Source organism: Enhydra lutris, unplaced genomic scaffold (genome assembly GCF_002288905.1).
Source record: "Enhydra lutris kenyoni isolate GAN:26980312 unplaced genomic scaffold, ASM228890v2 scaffoldscaffold35, whole genome shotgun sequence".
NCBI classification, from domain to species: Eukaryota; Metazoa; Chordata; class Mammalia; order Carnivora; family Mustelidae; genus Enhydra; species Enhydra lutris.
In genome coordinates, this window is record NW_019154119.1 from 9,884,977 (window position 1) to 9,902,361 (window position 17,385).

At 36.0% G+C, this 17,385-nt stretch overlaps 1 protein-coding gene across 2 annotated transcripts in view; it reads left to right on the top strand.

Moving 5' to 3' along the window:
* Positions 1 to 17,385, top strand: part of LOC111154051 (structural maintenance of chromosomes 6) — a 75,186-nt gene that overhangs the window by 43,732 nt on the left and 14,069 nt on the right. For both annotated transcript variants that reach the window (XM_022513406.1, XM_022513407.1), the window contains exons 18-22: positions 1,799 to 1,934; positions 3,012 to 3,092; positions 4,176 to 4,346; positions 14,791 to 14,928; positions 15,858 to 16,003. In XM_022513406.1, coding sequence (XP_022369114.1) covers positions 1,799 to 1,934; positions 3,012 to 3,092; positions 4,176 to 4,346; positions 14,791 to 14,928; positions 15,858 to 16,003 — 672 coding nt within the window. The remainder of the gene's footprint in view (positions 1 to 1,798; positions 1,935 to 3,011; positions 3,093 to 4,175; positions 4,347 to 14,790; positions 14,929 to 15,857; positions 16,004 to 17,385) is intronic.

Sequence of the window (17,385 nt, forward strand, 5' to 3'; positions counted from 1 at the left end):
ACACATATTGAATGAGTACTTGATGTGCCAGTCCTGATCTGGGCACAAAACGCTGCACAAAATAAAGTACAAAAAATTCCTCATCCCGGAGCTTATATTAAGAAGGTGGGCGGAGACTGTAAACGAATGCTAACTCAGTCAAGGGCTGTGGAGACAGACGTAGCAGAATAAGGGCTGGAGACAGAGGAGTGTACTACCTGGATGGGCAGCTCTGGAGCGTGTGTTCATTCCATGCAAACGGCGTACACACACTTAGTTCAGTTGTTGTACCTATTTCATTGGTAGCAAAGGTTCTTGCTCCCTGTGAAAGTTATTTAAAAACTAAGGAGGAACACTATATGAAAGTGTGTGACAGGGACACCTGAGTGGCTCAGTTGGTTAACCATCAGGTCGTGATCTCAGGGTCCTAGGATCGAGCCTCACATCCTCAGCGGGGAGCAGAGGGAAAAGCAGGCTTGTGCCTTCTCTCGCTGTCTCTGCTGCTCTCTCTGTCTTATTCTCAAATAAATAAAATTAAAAAAAAAAAAAAAGAAAGTGTGTGAAAGAATTCATCCTAGCCAGCAAAAAGGAAGTTGTACAATTTAGCAGTTTTCGGGAAATAGTAAAACAGAATATTGTTTGTGCTTATCTCACTGGTTTTTGGTTTAGGCTCTGGGTTTCAAAGTTTACTTGGTAAATATTCTATTGTTTTTAGTGAAATTACCATTTGTTAGTATAGGCATAGATGTATATATGGCAATTCAAGTAATTCAAATATTTCTTATTACATCTTGAGGAGCCATCTTAAGTTCTTGTATCTGGCCCCATTTTTACCAGAAATACCACAACTCTTTTCCTCCTTTCCTCATGTTTATCATTCATTCAGCTGACATTTCTTGAGTCTTTTTCTGATTTTGAGGGTTCTGGCAAGGTAACAGAGTATTTCATCAATTTTTAGCTGCCCTGTTATTAAAAAAGAAAAAAATGCTGCTAATTGAGCCATGAACTGGAAGATGATTTCAGAGATGTTAAAATGTGGGAAAATATGCATCTTACTAAAATGTGGCCAGTACTGGCAATTAGAGACAAGTTTTTAACTGCAAAGGTGGTTCTCTCCCACCAGGCACACGACTTTGGGAGACAGGTGCTTGGGTCAGTGAGGCAGGAACAGGTGACTTCTGAAGACAATGACTGCTGTCACAGAGACACTTTATGGCTTTGGCATCCGCTGGCTTTTTCTTCCATCTCTTTTCATTGTCTCTCTCTCCATCCCTCCCACTCCCTCATGTTTGGAGCATTTACCTAGCGACAGCCCATGTTGATCTGTCGAGTTTCTCTGTTTCACTTCTCTGTGCTTCAGTGTCTGTCTTTCTGTGTCCCTTAGTTGGTCCAGTTGAGGGAACCTTTAAGAACACAGTTTAGTTGTCACTTCTCCCAGGCTCACTCCTAGGTTCCTGTAGTTCTGAGGATATAAAGTGTCATGCTGACATTTTAACGTTACAGTTTATTTCCTAGGGGTTTTTTTTTTCCTTTTGTTTGAATCCTTCTGTTTCCACCTCTGCCTGTCACTGCGCATGATGCCTGTCACAGAGAAATCATAAATATTTCTTAATGAAATGAGTCAACTATGACTCTGTTTAGATTCTCCTGAAATCTCTATATTTTCATGTTAATTACTCGGTAGGAATATAGAACTGGTTTAACTGAACAGAGTTGCAAATAAGCTATCACAAATAAGCTCTTCCTTGTAAAGATCTAAAGTATTTGTAATTTTCAGAAATAGATTTAAGGTGTTTTTTATCCTCTTCTCTCTGCCCAGTGACTTGGAGAATGAAGTTGAAAATAAAAAGGCCCAGATATTAAATCTTCAGCAACATTTGTCTGCCCTTGAAAAGGATATTAAGCGCAATGAGGAATTTCTTAGAAGGCGCCAAATACATTATAGAGAGTTAAAGGTAAAAAAAAAAAAAAAAAAGGTCCTTTTGTTTTTCTCAACTTACTACTTCGCAGTTATTTTCAATTTCCTACCATTCATTTAGTTTTAGAGGAGCAGTTCTCAGACTTTTGGCCTCAAGCCCCTTTACAGTCTTAAAAGAGCTTTCATGTGTGTGGGTTTTACCTAATTATTAAAAATTAAGGGACGCCTGATTGGCTCAGTTGGTTAAGCAGCTGCCTTCTGCTCAGGTCATGATGTCAGGGTCCTGGGATCGAGCCCCTCTCTACTGGGTTCTAGCTCAGTGGGGAGTCTGCTCCCTCTGCTCTTCTCTTTACTCATGCTCCTGCTCTCCCTCTCTCTCTCTCTCAAATAAATAAAACCTAAAAAAAAAAAAAAAACAACTTTAAGAATATTTATTGGTGTACTTAACAAAAACTCATGTGTTAACAAAAATAACATTTCTATGGATATTTTTCTAAAACCAAAAATTAGAAAATTGATATTTTTGTATTTTTATAAATGATAAAAAAGGGTGCATAGTGTCTTAGTGTTTTTATGAAAAATAGTTTTGACCTCATGACCCCTTGAAAGAGTTTCAGAAGCACCAGGGCGTGCTGGGTCATACTTTGTGAAGCACTGTGTTGGAGTAATCTTGCCGTAACCTCAATCTGGGTGTTTCAGAAAAAGATTTTCTTGATGAATCCAACACTGTCATCATTTTAAATGCTAAGATGGAATTCTTCCATCTTTTTTTCCATGGGAGTGGATTAGTCATAAGGGTGATAGCGGCAGACTTTATACACAACTTCCTTTTGTTCATTTAATACTAATGCGTCTCTTTCATTAGCTACAGAACCCCCTCTGTAACAAAAGCAAATAAGAACTTTGTGGATTAATATATCCTTTCTGGGGTTTTGTTTTGTTTGTTTTTAATTAATTATTTATGAAGATTTTATTTTTTTAACTAACTCTACACCCAGCGTGGGGCTCAAACTCACAACCCTGAGATCAAGAGTCACATGCTCTACTGACTGAGCCAGCCAGGCACCCCTTTAATTTATTTTATGTTACTAAAGTTGAAATACTTTTCTTTCAGGTAAAAATAACAGAAAGTATGTCTGAAATTCGGGAGCTTGAGAATATAGAAGAACACCAGTCTGTAGATATTGCAACGTTGGTAAGAGTCTTTTCCTCAGTTTAAATGTAGTGTTAAAGGACAAAACTGTCATTTATGTTAATAGCACCTTCTCTCAGCCTTTTTTTAATCCTTTTAATTGGAGCTAGTTTTTATGATTGCTGTCTTCATTTACGAATAAGGTAGAAACTACCTGGCTTCTGGCATTTAAGTTCCTTAGTGTTTTGTATATGTAACTTGCGTGCATAATAATTGATTTTGTCTTCTACTACATGTAATAAAACTATCAAAGCTTAAACAGTATGTTTCTGAACAGTGGCCTTTTAAACCAAACTGCCTAGCATAGTATATTTCACAGTTAATCAGTATTAGTATTAAGGGATATCTCTTAGTCAGTTGTAGCTGTGCTCCATATTGTTGGGTTTTTTTTCTGCTAGAAACTGGTTTTCATTTTAATTTATCACACATTTGTTACTCTTTTTTTTTTCCCCCCTCCAAGGAACTGTGTATGACATTCAGCTTAGCTTCTCTGAGTTACAGTAAGCAGTGCATTAGGTAGATTGGGTCTGGTTAAAGTGAATAATTATTTATTAAGTATCCACTCTGCACCAGGCACCATATTAAGTGCTGAGAGATATCACAGAGAACAAGACATAAAGTGTGTGGGAGCTTTCTGGGAATGAGAATTTGTCTTCATTTGTTATCAGTAATTTTGTTCTCCACTGTTTATTGTTCTGCTTTAATTCCTTAGATTTCTTAAAGGTATGGGCTATGTCTTGGTCATTTTTGTTTCCTCAGCATCTAACTTTTGCTGGGGCTAGTTCAGTACACTGCATTTTGAAAGACAGTGTAACTAGATAAAATAAAAGTTCTTTTCTTTGTTGATGACCTCAAGCAAAGTATAGTTTAACTTGTCTCCCAAATGTCCATCTTTTTGTTGAGTCATTTTCTTGTACTTCCTGATTAACAACTAAGGGTATGAAAATATACTAGTGTTTTTTGTATTTGTCTTTTATCAGATTGCCTGGAGCCTGTAGTGTCTCCTCTCTCTGAATTTCGTACTGTTTTTCTATTTCATAACTTAAGTATTTTAATTAACTCCCTGTGCTCTGTAAATGTAACCAGGAAGATGAAGCGCAAGAAAATAAAATCAAAATGAAAATGGTTGAGAAAAATATGGAACAACAAAAAAAAAATATGGAACATCTTAAAAGTCTGAAAATAGAAGCAGAAAACAAGTATGATGCAATTAAACAGAAAATTAATCAGCTCTCAGACCTAGCAGAACCACTTAAGGTATATGTTATTGTTATTCTGTTATATGCGTATTTTATGTTTCAGTTGTGTATCCGTGCTGTACTTGCTAGATAATTCCTTAATAGAATTCATGGTCAAATGTGAATATAACCACATAAAATGGGATATAAACCAAATTTTCGTCAGTAGGTCAGTTAGAATTAAACATTTCTGTTCATCTCTTTAGGATCATAAATTGCCAAAATTGTTCCCCCAGAAGATTACAATTTGGTTCCCTCTTTGTTTTGTGATTTTCTTCTTTTTTTAGAACCAGAAGCACGGATATCTTATCCATCTGTTCTCTTTCTGTGCTCACCTATTCCATTGTCCCTCCTTGCGTTCCTTCAGTCATTCAGGGATTAGTTATATAAAAATAGAGTTATGGATTAGATATAAAAGCCAACTTGAAATAAAATACCACTGAATTCTTATTTATTGATATGTCTCTGTTAATGTTCCAGCCTCAATTAAACTGTTCTTTTCCTTTTTTTAAGCACATGCTTTTTGAAACCAAATTTAGGAAAATAAAATTATTTAACAATTAAATGTGTACATTTCCCTGTGTTTTTTTATTAGCTTAATTATCAATAGCTTATTGTCATTATCATTTTTATGAATAGTTCAATTATTCTCAGAACTTTAAATTTTTTTACAAGACTGAGAAGCATGAATAGTGTATTTTAAGAGTCTGAGAGGGATATGTTGATGATGCAATTTCAACATAAACCCCCTTTTTTGGGCAGGAAAACTCCCTTTGAATCAAAATGGTTTTAGATATTTTAATAGCTTTAAAGAATTGTGCATATAACTTTTACTATACTTGTGTCCACTGAAAATTTTAGAAAGCCTGACTTACAGGAGAATATTAAAGGAAGGTGCCAGATGTGCTGCCTAGAAAAATGGTTTGCTGTGGCGTCTCTCGAACTGCTGTCCAGGGCCTGGGGTCCTGCCTGATGTGTAACCCAGAGCAACTTAACTCCTTTTTATTTGTGATAAGAATAAAAAATGGGAAAACAGACTGATAAGTTAGCTGATTAAGGAGATTGAGAAACTTAATAATAAAGTTTTTTGGTTTGTTGGTTTTTTTTTTAAGATTTCATTTATGTATTTGACAGAGAGAGAGCACAGAAGCAGGGGGAGCATTAGGTAGAGCTAGAAGGAGAAACAGACTCTCTGCTGAGCAGAGAGCCCAACATGGGATTCGATCCCAGGACCCCTATGATCATGACCTGAGGCAGATGCTTAACCAACTGAGCCCCCAGGCACCCACAAAAATATAATGTTTCAATATTAAAATAGTGAGGAAGGAGAATGTATTGAAGGTAATATTGAGAAAAATAATTATGAAAGCATTTGTTACAGGAAATAAGAAAAAGGCAAAAAGTCTACAATAAAAAAGACAAGACTAGTTTTTAAAAGAAAACAAAGTAAGACAGAGTAAGATAAATATTAAAAATCATCAGAAATAGACAAGGTAGAATTCAGCACTCAGTAATTAGAGCAGTGAAGTCACAATAAAGGTAGGATAAAAAAATATTTTAAATGGGTAAGGGACAGAACAGGGTGACTTAAAATCAAAATGATGAGATATGTTAAAACAACATAGGAAAGGAAAGATCAGCACCTAAATTACTCATCCCAGACAATTTAAAATTCAAAACAAGAAATGATGAAGAGCTCTGTTCTGTTCTTTTAGGGACCTCTAGGCTAACGCAACTCCTGGAATTGGGAGTTTGAAAAAGTGTAAGAGCAGAAAATATGGGCAGAGGGCAGTGAGGGTTCTTGATCTTAGCTCTTTGCCTTGGCTGCAAATAACTGGAAGCCAGGAGGTGATTCCTTCAGTGAACTTGCCTACAGTCAGCCAGCAGCCCAGAGGCTTTTCCTCCCCAGTGTCGTGTCGCACTAGCCCATCAATAACAGCAGGACCAACAGGCTAACAAAATAATTTAATTCCTGAGACACTGCCGTCATGATACATTAGCAGCTTTTAGATGTGATCTGTTTGCTTTTAGGACAACTGTTCATGTTGTGTTGGGGGTGGTGAGGGTTAAAGGGCTCTGTTTAGATATATAGTCATTGAAATTTTGGTATGGGGAATATTTTCCTCACTTTGAACAGATTGTTTAGATTTATACTGCAAACTTAATGCTGTAGTTTTAGTTGCAAGTTGAATTTGTTGGACGGGGAACATGACCCATATTGAGCCTACTAGAAGAGATGGGCTACATTATTAGAATAGGAAGCCCTCTCAGTTTCTTTTTTAAAGATTTTATTTATTTATTTGACAGACAGAGATCACAAGTAGGCAGAGAGGCAGGCAGAGAAAGAGAAGGAAGCAGGCCCCCCCTGAGCAGAGAGCCTAATGCGAGGCTCAATCCCAGGACCCTGGGATCATGACCTGAGCTGAAGGCAGAGGCTTTAACCCACTGAGCCACCCAGGTGCCCTGCCCTCTCAGTTTCTGATAGCTTGTTTGGATGATGGGTGATCATGTGCTTTTAATAATTCCAAGGTAATGTTTTATAGTTTTTTAAAACCTCATACTTGATATAGGTTTATATGAAACAAGTGCCAGTAATAACACTGTAGCAATTTATCTAATGTCACGGAGTAAAACTGGTTTTCTGGTTTTCATAGGCATCTAAGATAGTAACATTTTTTAATGATTATGTTCCTTCTACCATCCCAGCCTATTTTTTAAAGGCTGTAACTTCTTAAAGGTTAGAAATGCTACTGGTTTAGGGCTACTACATCAGACTTGAATTTTAGACCTAATCCCTCATAATCCTCACCTAACCCAGGATGGGTGTCGTTAACTGGCTGTTCATATCGGTAGCCCTTCATTCCATCGATAGGATGAAATGAAATAAAATACCCTCTTGCTTCACTTTTGGTTTTAAATTTGACATACATTTATGAAGTGCACAAGAACAGATCAAACAGTCATGGTAAATGTGGAGGAAGGGGTAGCGACCAGATCAGGTTCTTTTCATCCTATTTCACAAGTGAAGTCTGTACATTTCCACGGTTGCTGGGAGGGAAGATTTACCGGCACAAATGTGGCCTGAAACACTTTACTCTTTGGCTCCCTGAAACAAACGTGGGCATATTCAGTGTGAAAGTTCTTACCACAAATGATTCACACATACTATTTCATAAATTACTCAATTTTCTAACTGTAATGTCTTCTACTACATCAGTTGCACCCACTTTTAAAAATTCTGTTTGAAGTAAAGGAACAGCTTTTCTCCATCGATGTAACAATGTTTTTAGTTTTCATAGAACCCTTTTATAATCAGGTATTTACCATGGGGAATAGTTTTTTGGGTTTTGTTTGTTTTTTATTAACATATACTGTATTATTTGTTTCAGGGCTACAGATCTATGATTCATCAGTCTTACACAATTCACAGCACTCACCATAGCACATACTCTCCCCAGTGTCCATCACCCAGCCTCCCCATTCCTCCCACCTCCCTCCCCTCCAGCAACCCTCAGTTTGTTTCCTGAGATTAAGGGTCTCTTGTGGCTTGTCTCCCTCTCTGCATTCATATTATTTCATTTTTCCCTCCCTTCCCCCATGATCCTCTGTCTTATTTCTCAGATTCCTCATATCGGTGAGATCATATGATAATTGTCTTTCTCTGATTGGGGGATAGTTTATTTTTAGCAGTATGAACAAGGTGCAATAAATTGTAGTCTTAAAGTAGAAGATAGCCTATATCCTGTGTTATATGAGGTAAATATTTTCAGTTTTTAGATACCTCACAAGTTCTTTTCCTTTTGGGTTACTTCCAAATATTCTGTCTTTCTTGAGTCTGTTTTGACTGTTTTGGTTGGTGTTTATTTCTTTCTCTGTTTCTGACTGTAGCTCCTGAGGCTGACCATGATCATCACAGTGTGTATGGCTAGTGCTAGGTCCAAAAAACAAACCAACACACTGAGTAAAATTTAATTTGGTGGTCCTTAAATCAGGAGACTTTTTTTTTTTTTTTTATGATTTTTAAATATTTATTTATTTGACAGAGAGGGGGAGCAAGAGAGGGAGAGGCTGATGTGGGGCTTGAGCCCAGGCCCCTGGGATCATGACCTGAGCCAAAGGCATACACTTAACCAACTGAGCCACCCAGGCACCCCAAATCAGGACACTTTTGAATTAAAACAGTTTTATTGAGACAATTGATGGGTAGTGAATACACATGAAAGTACACAGTTTGATAGGTATTGACATGTATAAACTGTGAAACCACAGAGAATGGAATGTGTTCTTCACACTCAAAAGTTTCCCCATGTCCCTTGTAATCTCTCTGTCCTCACCCCACTCCGTGTCCCTAATTACCAATCTTCTTGCTATTAACTATAGTCTACACACTTTCTAGAATTATATATAATGGAATCACAAATTATGTACTCTTAACTGTTTTTTGGTTTGACCTTCTTCAGGATATAACATGTTGTCTAGCACATACGTCCACACTATATTTTGAAAGTGAATAGAATAAAAGTTACTCTTTTTGATTTTGATATTCACCTATATTTTTACTTGAATCAGTCCTTCATTCCTTTTTGTTGCTGAATAGTGTTCCATTATATTTGCTATGTCACAGTTTGTTTATTCATTTACCTATTGAGGGACATACAGGTTTCCAGTTTGGGGGCTATTATAAATTGAATATTTATATTGGGGGCTTTATAAATAAAGCTGCCTTGACCGTTAGTGTACAAGTCTTTGTATATCACAGTAAATGAACAAACTATCTTCCAGTCTAAACCTTTTGGTGGTTCTTAAATCCATCAAAATTTTAGTGAAGACTTTTTTTTAAGTTTTTATTTTAATTCCAGTTAACATACAGTGCAAGATTAATTTCAGATGTACAACATAGTGATTCAACACTTCATACAACATCCTGTGCGCATCACAAGTGCACCTCTTAATCCCCATCACCTATTTCACCCATCTCCCCACCCCCTCCTTTCTGGTGACTATCAGTTCTCTGTAGTTTAGAGTCTGTTTCTTGGTTTGCCTCTCCCTCTTTTTCCCCTTTGTTTTGTTTCTTAAATTCCACATATGAGTGAAATTATGTAGTATTTGTCTTTCTCTGGCTTATTTCACTTAGAATAATACTCTCTAGTTCCATCCATGTTGTTGCAAACATCAGGATTTCTTTCTCTTCTGTGGCTAACATTCCATTGTGTGTGTGTGTGCGTGCATGTGTGTGTGTGTGTGTGTATACTACATCCTCTTAAAGATTTTTGACCTGTGTTTATTCATTGGTCTTTGATTCTCTTGTGATGTGTTTGATTTTTTTTTTTAATTATGGGTGTATTGGCCTTATAAAATAAGTTTGGAAGTGTTTCCCCTTCCCTTTTCTGAAACTTTTTGCAGATTTGGAATTATTTCTTTTTTACATATGGAATATACCAGCAAAGCTATCTTGGCCTATAATTTTTTTTGTGGCCTATGGTTTCTCTATGAATTCATTTTCTTTAGTTGATACTGAACTATTTAAGTTTTCTTCTTAGGGATTGTGTTGTTTCATTGACATTTTTCATATGTATTAAACATGTAGTTCATAATTTTTCTTTATTGTCCCTTATTAAACTGAACAACAGAGAGAAAATAGACTGAACCAAGCAAAAGAAAAAAAAAGAAAGAAAAAGAAAAGAAAAAAGTCTGAAAAAAAATGAATAACACTTTAAGGACTTGTGAGACTATATAACCAAAGATCTGACATTGGTATCATTGGAGTCCTCAAAAGAGAGGAGAAAGAGGACAGGGCTAAAAACGTACTCCAAGAAATAATAGCTGCATCCTTTCCAAATTTGGCAAAGAGTCTGAATTTACATATTAAGAAAGTGAGTGAACACCAAACAGGATAAACCCAAGATAATCCACAATAAGACACATCATAGTCAAACTTCTGAAAGCTAAAGTCTTAAAAGAACTAAGTAAGAAACCTTACCTCTATGGGAAACAAACACAAAATTTGAATGATAGCCAGTTTCTCATCAGAAACTATGGAGACCACATGGAAGTCGCACATTTTTCCAGTGCTGAAAGAGAAGACCAGCCAACCCATAATCTAATTGCAACATAAATATCTTTAAGCAGTAAAGGAAAAATTGAAATATTTTCAGATGAACGAAAACTTGGAGAACTTGTTGCCAACAGACTTGTTCTAACAGAATGGCTAAAAGTTCTCTAAATAGAAAAAAATAGAAGGAATTTTGGAACATCAGGAAGGAAAAAAAACAAGTTAAACATATATGTAAATGCAGCAGACTTTCCTTCTCAAGTTTTTAAAATGATGTTTAAAACCAAATAAAATTTTAATAATGTCTGAGTCTGAGATGGTTCTAAAATATGTAGAGGAAATATTTTAAGACAATTATGCTAAAAAATAAGGAAGCATAAAGGGCTAGAACGGGAGGTAAGACTTGTGTATTTATAATCAAGCTGGTAAAAATTATGACCAGTAGACTATGTTGTTAAATATATAAAATATATATATAATACCTGGAGCAACCACAAAAAAGCTATTCAGAGAGATACACTCAAAAGTACTATATATGGACAAATCAAAGTGGAATTCTAAAAAAATGTTTAACCCACATGAAGCAGGAAAAAGAAGATAAAAAGGCAAAACAAATGACAGACTTAAGCCCTAATTATATGAATAATTATATTAAATGTAAGTAGTCTAAATAAATAATTGAAAGACAGATATAGGCACAGGACTCAGTTGGTTAAACATCTGACTCTTGGTTTTGGCTCAGGTCATGAGGTCAAGCCCTGCATCAGTCTCCCATGCTCAGTGCAGAGACTCTGTCTCTCCGTCTTCCTCTACCCCTTCCCCCCACCAGCAGGTTTTACTCTTTCTCTCTCTCTAGCTCTTGAATAAATAAATAAATAGAATCTTAAAAAAAAGACAGATATAAGCAGATTGAAAGCAGGGGTAACTGTATTAAAATCTGTAAGGTACACTTCAAAATAAAATTACCAGAGGCAGAGAAGGACATTATATGACAAAAGGGTTAATCCACCAAGAATAGATACCAATTGTAAATGTGTGCACCAGAACAGCACAGCTGCACCAAACATATAACCTGCAAAATATGACGAAACTCCCTCAATAATTGATAGGACAGAAAATCAGTAAGGATTTAGAAAATTGAACAGCACCATTAGCGTACAGGATCTAGTACTTAGAGAAGTACTTAGAGAAGATTACCAACACCAGCAGAATACACCTCATTTTCCAGTGCCTGTGGCATGTACACCAAGATAGATTATCTCCTGGACCATTAAAAAAAAAGCAATTTAAAAGAACTGAAATTAAACAGAGTGTTTCCTAATCACAATGCATTCATACTAGAAGTCTTTAGTTAAAAGATCATCAATTAAAAATCTTTTAATAGATAGTTTCCAAATATGTGAAACTTATCATCCTTCTAAATAACCCAGGGACCAACGAGGAAGTATTGAGAGAAATTTTGAAGGTGATTTGGGAAATTTACAGCACTGAACAATTCATTAGAAAAACAATATATAGGGACACCTGGGTGGCTCAGTCGGTTAAGCGTCTGCCTTTGGCTCAGGTGATGATCTCAGGGTCCTGGGATTGGGCCCCATATCAAGCTCTCTGTTTGGCAGGGAGCCTGCTTCACCCTTTCTGCCTGCCTCTCTGCCTGCTTGTGATCTCTCTCTCTCTGTCAAGTAGATAAATAAAATCTTAAAATCTATATCTATAGCTATATCAATATAAAATACATATCCTTATTATATATTATTCACAGTGACCACATGGGGTTTACTTATTCTGGAGATGCAAGACTATTTCCACCGTATTAATAGGCTGAAGAAGAGAAATCATAAATCAGTGAGGAAAAAATATTTGATAACATTCACCCATTCATGATTTTTTTAAAAAGTCCTTGGAAAAACAGAAAGATTTTGTTCTGACACATTAAAGACCAGAAACAACCTAGTTAGCATGAAGAAGGTAAAGATGTTTGTCTCGCTCTATTTACTCAGTGTAGTTAGTATTGGAAGTTCTAGCAAGTGCAATATGACAAGAAAAGGAAATAATACACAGATTGTAAAGGAAGAAATAAAACTCTATTTGATATGCCATGATTGTCTACTTGGAAAAAAAACCTCATGGAGTCTATGAGAAAACTCCTAGAACTAAAAAATAAGTTCAGCAAAGTCACAGGATACAAGATAAACATAACAAAAGCCAATTGCACTTTGATACACTGGCATATGAACATGTAGATGCTGAAATTAAAACTAAACACCTCTCACAGTTCCTCAAAAGAAGTGTTTCTATGTACATCTGACAAAATATATTTGGGACCTATATTTTGTGTACAGAATACACACTTAATCAACCACTACTTCTGTTTCTATAGATTTGCCTATTCTAGAAATTTCATGTCAGTGAAATCATACAATATGTGGTCTTTTGTGACCAAACTCTTTCACTTGGTATAATGTTTTCAACCTTCATCCCCGTTGTAGCATGTATCAGCAGTTTGTAACTTTGTATGCCCTAGTAATATGCCATTTTATTATTGTGAATCACATTTTATTATCCATTCATCAGTTGATGGTACTTCAGGTCCTACTGCTGTGACCATTCATATACATGTTTTTCTTTCTTTTGAATAAAGACCTAGAAGTAGAATTGATGGGCCACACACTTATGCTGTTTTGAGAAACTTTGAAATTATTTTCAAAAGTGCACCACTTTATGTTCCCTCCAGTGATGTTTGAGTGTCACAGTTCCTTCACATCCTTGTTATTGTATGCCTTTTCTATTTTAACCATATTGTTTGGTGTGAATTTTTTTTTTTTAAGATTTTATTTGAGAGAGAGATAGCAAGAGAGAACATAAGTGGGGGTGGGGAGAGACAGAAGCAGACTCCTGGGTGAGCAGGGAGCCTGATATGGGGCTTCACCTCAGGACCCTGGGCTTGTAACCTGAACCAAAGGCAGATGCTTAATGAGCCACCCAGGTGCCCCAAAGAATGAAATGTTCTTTGTGGTTTTGATTTGCATTTTCCTTATGTCTAATACTGTTGAACAAATTGTGTTCATATTGCTCATGTGTGTTTCTTCTTTGGAGAAATGTCTGATCAAAGCTTTGCCCTTTTTTCACTTGTGTTATGTGTTTTTCTTTTTGAGTTTTAAGAGTTCTTTATGTATTCTGGGTATATGTTTGATGTTTTTGATGCTATAGTGAATTTTATAGATTTTAAGTAATTTTTAAATCATTCCTAACATGTAGAAATATTACTGATTTTTGTTTTGGTTTTGTATCCAGTGAGTTCTCTAAACTTACTAATTTAAAAGCTTTTCCTTTGAATTTCTTCATACAGTCATCTCTTTTTTTTTTTTTTTTTTAAGATTTATATATTTATGTATTTGGGGGGGTTAGGACAGAAAGAGTGGGAAAGAGAATCCCAATCAGGCTCCATACTCAGCATGGAGCCCAACGCAGGGCTCAGTTCCACAACCCTGAGGTCATGACCTGAGCTGAAACCAAGAGCTGGACACTCAACTGACTGAACCACTCAGGCGCTCTAGTCATCTTTTTTAAATGTGGTTTTACTCTTCCTTTCCAATATCTTTGCTTTTTATTTCCTTTTTACATTTTTTTTCCTTTTTACATTTTCATTGAATTAGCATGGGCCTGCAATACAGAGTTGAGTAGAATGGGACTAGATCCTTGCCTTGTACTTGGTCTTAAAAAGAAAGCATTTAATCTTTAAAAAAAAGGTTAGCTGCTATTTGTGCTTTAATTCCTGTGTGTTTATTCCTGTTTCCTCTTTTTTCCTTTTGGGGTTAGCCTGGTAATTTTTAGTGTTCCTTTTTTAATCTCTTCTGCTCATTTTTAAACCATAACTCTTTTCTTTTTCCAGTGGCTGTTGTGCCTTGTAATATGCATCTTTACCTTATCATAGTCTGCTATTCTTTATTTTTAATGGCATCTTAAAACTGCTAAAATTGTGAGTTATGTTTCCAGACTGATAAATAGGTCAATGAAAAGTATCTTTGCATCCTTTTCTCTTCCACGGTGACTCACCTTTTTAAAAAGCCAGATCAACTCTTTAAATATCCAGCACTTGGATTGTCTTAAGTCTTTTCAGGCTTAAAACTTTTGACTTTCCACAAAACTATCTTATTTCCCAAAATATAGTTGAAAGCACCATAATATGTGGAGACTTCATGTTAGGATTTGAATATAATAATGTGACTTCTTAATTTGCGGAAACCCTTCACTTCCATTCATACGCCTGGATATGAGCACTCACACTTGCCTCTGGAAGCAACATTAACAACCCTGTCCACTTTGTTATCAGTTAGTTTTGTACCTATGCTGGTAATTGTTTTTTAAAACAATCTTTTCTTTAAAGATTATTTTGGCTTTCTTTAAACAGGATGAATTAAACCTTGCTGATTCTGAAGTGGATAACCAAAAACGAGGGAAGCGGCATTACGAGGAAAAACAGAAGGAACACTTGGATACTTTAAATAAAAAGAAACGAGAACTCGATATGAAAGAAAAAGAACTAGAGGTTATCTAGCATTTTTCTTTTATGTTTTGTTTACCACCTCAGTCAGGGCTGTTAAAGTGTTTTCCTTAATGTTGTCTTTCCAAATATAGACACATTGTCTGATGAGTATCTGTTCCGTATAGCGACGGCTGTTTGAATCAGCGAGACGACCCACCACAGAGAAGGCTCTGGGTCAGACAGCAAGTTTAATCTCATGCCTCTGAGTGATTTGGAAAGTGACACTTGCTCTCAGCTACTTAGCTCCTTACATGCCCAGCTTGGCAAGTGGACAGCAACTTTATGTCAGAAAAAGGCACCCCTTCCTCTGAGCAGCACGGGTGTGGACTGGGCTGAAATTCAGCTCCTGCTTCCTACACACCTTTTTTAACAGCTGTCAGCAGCAGCCCTGTTTTTAGACGAGAAGTTGAAGGCAACCTTGGTCTAACTGGAAGAGATTCCAACTTTTCTTAGGAAAAGCCTTTAAACTCTGATCTCTTGTCTCACTTGTTTATGACTTACTATGTGGAATGTTGTGAATGTAAAATAAGTACTATATGTAAAGGTGCTTTGAGTTTTTTAATATTTTATGAATATGAGGGTCTTTTTGTTTATGTGTTCAGTACTATTTGGTGTTCAGAGGCCATTCTAAAACATAGAAAGCTGTCTGCCACACTTTTCATGACTGCCACTTGAAATTGGTTTCACTAGGAAGATACGGAGATCTTACAAATTACTAAAGTTGTGCATAGTAATGCAATTTTCTCTTGAAGATGTATAGTCTAAACTCTCAATGTAAGGCTTAAATAACATTGATAGTAAAAGTAATTAAAATACATGTAAAAGTCTGATCCTAAGTTCAGAATTTTACTTTGCTTTTGTTGGCACAAGTAATACAATTTATTACTATGTCAAAGAAAAGTTTTAAAGATATTAAACGTCTATAACCTTAGGAGAAAACGTCACAAGCAAGACAAATCTGCCCAGAACGGATAGAAGTAAAAAAATCTGCATCAATTCTGGACAAAGAAATTAATAGATTAAGACAAAAGATACAAGCCGAACATGCTAGTCATGGAGATCGAGAGGAAATAATGAGGTAAGTGGTTGGTCACTTTTCTGCTTTATTATTCATATATATTAAGACATAAAAAATAAATGTTTATATGTAAATCTTAAGTTTGGTTTGAGTATTGCTATGGCATATAGTTATAACAAGCTCGTTTTTCATATGTGTGTTATTCATAATAAACTAATGGGGGCACCTGGATGGCCCAGTCGGTGAAGTGTCCAGCTTGACCTTATGGGTTATGGGAGTGAGACCCAGAGAGCCCAACATGGGGCTCTGTGCTCAGTGCGGAGTCCACTTAGGATTCGCTGTCCCTCTCCCTCTACCCTTCCCCTCAACACACACATTCTCTCTCTAAAATAAATAAATCTTTTTTTTTTTAAATAAATCTTTAAGAAAAATAATTGACATGTTTTTCTTCTGAACTGTAGGAAAACTCATCAGGGAATGATATTTTAACATAAACGCCATTTTTATACCTATAAGATTCATATAGGAAAAATGTTCAACTTCACAAGCAATTAAAAGAAATCCAAACCAGAACCATTAGAAGCCATTTTCATATATGTCAAGATGAAAAATAACATGTCAGTCTCATGTCAGTGAGATTTCAGAGAAATGGCTATTTTTAGATTAGTGGTAAGAATGGAAGCTCTGGGGGCGCCTGGGTGGCTCCGTGGGTTTAAGTCTGTCTTCGGCTCAGGTCATGATCTGAGGGTCCTGAGATCAAGCCCCATGTTGGACTCTCTGCTCAGCAGGAAGCCTGCTTCCCTTCCTCTCTCTCTGCCTGCCTCTCTGCCTACTTGTGATCTCTGTCAAAAAATAAATAAAATATTAAAAAAAAAAAAAGAATGGAAGCTATGTTAGTGTAGTGAAAGCACAGTTTCTCAGGCAAGACTACCTTGGTTTGAAGTGCAGTTTTACTTCCAGTTATGGGACTTTTGCAAATTACCTAATCTCTGAACCTGAATTTGCTTGTCTGTAAGATAGGGAAACTATAGCTGTAGGGTGCTTATAGGGATTAAATGAGTTGGTCCCTAATAAACAATATTGGGATACATAAAAAGTTAGCTGTGATTATTATTGAAGTTTTTCTGAAAAGCATTAAGGCAGCTTATGTAAAACACCTTCAAAAATTTCAATTTGGCCAAATAATTTTGTTATTATAATCCAAAACGAGAAAAGCTATTTGTGCCTGGGTATGTTTATTGTAGCAGTATTTATTTAAAGCTGGAAAATTAGAAATTATGTGCAACTATAGGACGCTGGTTGAATTATAGTAGAAAATTACATCTGTTTAACTTTATGGAAAGCTTTTTATAATAAAGTTCAGGAACAGGAATGCTCTCAGTTCTGTTTACAGAAACAGTGGAAAACAATCGGAGGAAACACAAACATAGTAAGAGTAGTTT